Raw genomic sequence first — 5120 nt, 5'->3', positions numbered from 1 at the left:
TTTTTTTTTTTTTTTAAAAAAAGCAGACAGCAGGCTGGACTTGGGTCTTTGGCCATAGTTTGCCAACTCCTGCTCTAAATCAGGAGGCAGAGGGCCCAACATAGTAATGGAGGGATTACAGGATCAAATGATTAGTTCATCTGTAACTCTGATAGATATGGCCACATTCCTTTCCACAGAGCTGTTATCACTCTGTACTACCACCATATGCATGCAAAAGCTGGACACTGAATAAGGAAGACCAGAAAAGAATTAATGGATTTGAATTACGGTGTTGGCAAAGAATACTGAATATACCAAGGACTGCCAGAAGAACGAACAAATCTGTCTTGGAAGAAGTATAGCCAAGAAGTGAGGATGGTGAGACTTCATCTCACTTTGGACACATTACCAAGTGGGACTTGTCCCTGGAAAAAGACATCATGTTTAGTAAAGTAGAGGGTCAATGAAAAAGAAGACTATCCTCAATGAGATGGTCTGACACAGCAGCTGTGACAATGGGCTCAAACGTAGCAAGGATTGTGAGGATGGTGCAGGACTGGGCAGTGTTTTGTCCTGTTGTACACAGGGTTGCAATGAGTCAGAATCAACTTGACAGCACCTAACAGCTACCATCAACAATTTTGTCTGTTTCCCTACAGCCTTGCCAAGAAAAATTTTTTATCCGATTTTGAATGTTTGCCAATCTGATAGGTGAGAAGTAGTATTTAACTATCATTTCTCTTAGTTTGATTGATAATGAGCCTCCACTAGCAGTTTTTCTCTGTGAACCATATACCCTTTGCTTATTTTACTAGTGGGTTGTTGGTCTTTTTCTTCCAGATTTACTAAAATCCTTTTTATATTCTGATTAGCCCTTCATGTATATTCTGTGGTTGTTGGATATAGTGGTCTATAAATGTCAATTAGGTCAAGGTGGGTGATGTGCTGTTCAAATGTTACAGATGACGCACTAAGGAACCTAAGCTGATAATGAAGGGAGTGAGAACATGAGTACTTAACAGTGAAAAACTGCTAATATCAATGGACTGGAGGTTTAGGTATAGTCAAAGACCAATTTATTATACTTCATAAATACAACATATGTATATATGATCACTCTACAGTCTCTTCTGGGTGAGTTCCACACAGGCTCACTGTTCACCTAGTTCATCAAGAAGTAATCACAACGAGACTGGGTAAATATTTCTTAAATTTTATTCTTATTTAAGTTTGCAATAATTCAAAGATGGCAGGTGCCCATTATAAATGGATATACTATACCACAGATATAAGGCAAGGAAGCCCAATTACTCAAAGACTTAAGAAAATGTACTTCATTTGGCATTCATTGATAGTCTATAACATGGAATTTTTTATCTGTCCCAGGAAATACATTGCCTAAGTTTCTATTATTCAGATTCTAAGAAAATTTCTATTTGAAAGAAAAAAATGATTATGGGCAAGAATGAAAAGTATAGTTTTAAAAAAGATTATCTGTGTACAAATAAAGGATCTGATAAATTAATAAAAGAAAGAAGTTTAGAAAGCAGGAGTTTTGTTGTATAAAAGTAACTGAATTTACATTATATAAGACTGATAATTTTTGTGGTCAAACAAGTCATCTTAATAGTTGTCTACTTATAGGAAGGTTTTCAAAAGACCAGTCATCATTTTTTAAAGAAATCTATATTCCTTTCATAAATTTAGCTAATTTTTGGTTGGTTTTTCCATGTCTTTCCCCCTTCTTCTATTACATGCCTTTTAGATATTTTGTTGCTCTAATCAAGATTTGGCAGCAAAAGGGAAAGCCAATAGAACTCAGATCAGTCATCCTAGTTATTTAATTAGCATATATGCAAATAGCTACATCTGGGAAGGGTGGTGGCAATTCAATGTTCTGTGAAGGCATTGTTCTTTATTCTAAAGTTTTCATTTATCTGTTTTCCTTGGTCTTGTGAACATAAATAGTTCAGAGTTGCCTGTACTCACCACCAAGATACACTAAATGGAGGTTTCCCTAGCTGAAATCTCAAAGGGGAGCAATGCTCTATTCTACTTTTGACAATACTGTTTTTCCAGTTAGCATCCTCTCAGTTAGGTCCTCCAGGAGGGGCATCAATGTGTCATAGAAAGAATACTGGCCTAGGAGACAGCAGACACAGACTTTAGGTACTTTAGTCATAATGTGGCCACATTGTAGCTGTGCAACCTTAAAAATTTAACTTGAGTTTGTTCTTCTCTAAAAGAGAGAGAACAATATCCGTTGCTGTGTGCCATCAAGTCAATTCTAACTCACAGTGAACTTATAAGACAGAGTAGAAGGGCCCTACAGAGTTTCCTAGGCTGTATCCCTTACAGGAGCACATTGCTAAAGCCTCTTCTTCAGCAGAGTAGCTGGTGGGTTCAAACTGCATACCTTTTAGTTAGCAGGTGAGTGCTGAACCATTGTCACTAGGGCTGCTTAACAATATCTACTCAGCCTATTTCTGAGAGACTGTTGAGTAATAGGCGCTCTGGTTGCACACTTGGCTGCTAATCGAAAGGTCAGCAGTTCGAACCCAGCAGCTATTCTGTGGGAGAAAAACGTTGCAATTTGCTCTTGTAAAGTTTACAGCCTTGGAAATCCAATGAGACAATCCTATAGGGTCACTATGAGTCAGAATCAACTCCACAGCAATGAGTTGTAAGTACTAAATAATATAGTATCTGAAAGGGCTTTGGAATATATACCACCACTAGACTTAAAAATACTTTAAAAATGTGGCTTGCTGGACATGCAATATTTTGTGCGTTAAAAAGAAATAAAAATAGAAATCATTGGGAAATTCAAGTGCTCATGAATCATATAGCACGAATGTAAACAACTAATTTATAGATGCTTTACAATAAAGAAATTTTTCATAGATTTTTTTAAATAAAAAACTTTGCAGTTAAATATTTATCAACTTAAACATAATCATTCTTTCTTTTATAAGAAGTTTACTATGTGACATTATAACTCTCCAAAGGAGAAATTCTATAATTAGTTTTGCTCTCTGCCTTAGAAGCTTCATTAAAAGGCAGAAGAATGGAATAATTAAAGTTTAAAAAAAGCAAAAATATATAACTCTGAACCACCGTCCCCTTGTATTAAAGAGTTCAGAAGGAACATTCCCCCCTATATTTATAAACAACCTGCTATTTATATAATGCTAACACTAACATACAACCTAAACCATGATGATCAAAATGAGTGGGAATTACATTTCTTCCCTTCTCTGTTAAATGATTAAATATCTGATAGTCTTGGAGCAATGGCACTGCAATTTTTTTTTTTTTTTTTTTTTATGAACTGTTGTTGTCGTTAGGTGCCACTGAGTCGGCTCCGACTCATAGTGACTCTATGTACAACAGAACAAAACACTGCGTGGATGATGAACTGGAAGTCACATACCAATGTTTACATACTGAACAATTAAGGTGCTGATCCAGACTTCAGAGTTTTAGAAAAAATACTTGAGAACCGTAGCAGTGTCTATGATAGGGTCCCATGTTCAAAGAAGCCTGTGGAAACAGATGGTTTGTCTAGGCTTTGAATAGAATAATGCTAATCCACCAACTTCTCTTTTAAAAGGGAAAGTCTAAGACTCCTTTAAAACAGCAAATGAATCTACTTGCCCATTCTAAATATTATTTATATCTTGGTTATATTAAATGGCATTTTTTTTCCAGTCAGAAGAAACTATTAATTATAATATGAGTAACAAATACTAAATTCTGGCTAACAGCAACATTTTTGGACCAAATGGCAAAAGCGTATCAGTGAAATGTGTTTAAGAATAGCTCTATATGCTGATAATCCAGCAGCACTAGGATCTTTGCTATCAACAATCCAAGATTTAGTTATCCACTAAACCTTCCTCCTCTCTCTGAAACACACACACACGCATGATTTCCTACAGCATCTTGTCCCTAGGAACTCAGCTTGAGGTTATCTTCTTCTTTTGACTATTAATAGGTTTTAGGGAAAAATCAACAATATTTCAACGAATCAGTGACCAAAAATGACCCAATGCTTTGATTACAGACCTCCCAAGGCCCTTCTTTTTGAAGGGTACCCTGCTAAGAATGTGGAGAGTGAAAATTAAACTAGCCTTGGCATGGGTAATAAATTGATGCAGGGGAAAGTAGATCTATCTCATGCTCACCAGGACAAAACAAGGCTGGCGTAGGGACAGCTAATTTTAAGTTCATCCTCATTGAGCACAGAGGTGGATACAGTTAAAACTATTAAAAGACTGGCTGGGCCTCTTTCATCCTGCTTTGCACCTCTGTGAGGCAAGAAAGGCTACACTAGAGCTCTGTCTCCGACAACGTGCATTACAAGTTACACAATAATGAAGTCCATTTCTGCTGTGTATGTGGTTTCAAAACCATTCACTGTAAACATTCCATAGTCTTCCCTATTTAATTAATTTCAGAGCTTGAGCTTGTATCTACATCAATGTCAAATTATCATTTATTCTATGAAAAGCAGCACAAATAGTCTTCAACCTGGTCTCAACACAAATTCCTTTAAAAAGAGTTAAGGCCATTTAGTTGAATCAGGGCCAAGTGAAAATTACCCTGATTTAAGATTTTTTAAAAAGAACTACAAGTGGCTGTCCTCTGTTTGCTCCTTGGTCACTTCTGAGCAGTCTGTAGGATTCATCAGTCTCCAACATCTCCATCGCGATCTCCAATAAGCCAAAGAAAATGAAAACTCAAGGCTAACAAAGCTGTCCCAAGCAAATCCCCCAATGCTGTCAGATAGGGGATGGAGAAACTATCTGGGTCCTTTCCTTTCCTCCAGAAGTGATGGACCATCCAGTCAGCAATCCACAGCAAGGTAAACACCTAGAAGAGAACAGCAGAGATTATGCCTGTTGCTGAGACATTCCTGGTCCATTAAACATGGCCACAGGCCTAAACCATGGATTCCTGAGAGGAACAACATGTGTCTATGTCTAGAACCACGCTTGAAAAGAATAAATATTTAGTTTGCAATTGTTCTTTTTTTTTTATTACTTTTTTTTTTTTAATTGTGATTTGGGTGAAGATTTACAGAGCAAATTCACTTTCCATACAGCAGTTCACATATACTTTGTCTTGTCTCATGT

General features: G+C 36.7%; 1 protein-coding gene across 1 annotated transcript in view; it reads right to left on the bottom strand.

Annotated features, from left to right (window-relative positions):
• Positions 1 to 4671: 4671 nt before the first annotated feature.
• SLC41A2 (solute carrier family 41 member 2) overlaps positions 4672 to 5120 on the bottom strand; it is a 213219-nt gene continuing 212770 nt past the window's right edge. The window contains exon 10 of the mRNA XM_007948243.2: positions 4672 to 4857. Within this exon, the coding sequence (XP_007946434.1) occupies positions 4672 to 4857 (186 nt within the window). The remainder of the gene's footprint in view (positions 4858 to 5120) is intronic.

Source organism: Orycteropus afer, unplaced genomic scaffold (genome assembly GCF_000298275.1).
Source record: "Orycteropus afer afer isolate SDZICR_OR568_19922 unplaced genomic scaffold, OryAfe1.0 scaffold00209, whole genome shotgun sequence".
Lineage (NCBI taxonomy): Eukaryota > Metazoa > Chordata > Mammalia > Tubulidentata > Orycteropodidae > Orycteropus > Orycteropus afer.
The sequence above is the reverse complement of the archived record's forward strand: the minus strand, read 5'-3'. Positions and strand labels throughout refer to the sequence as shown.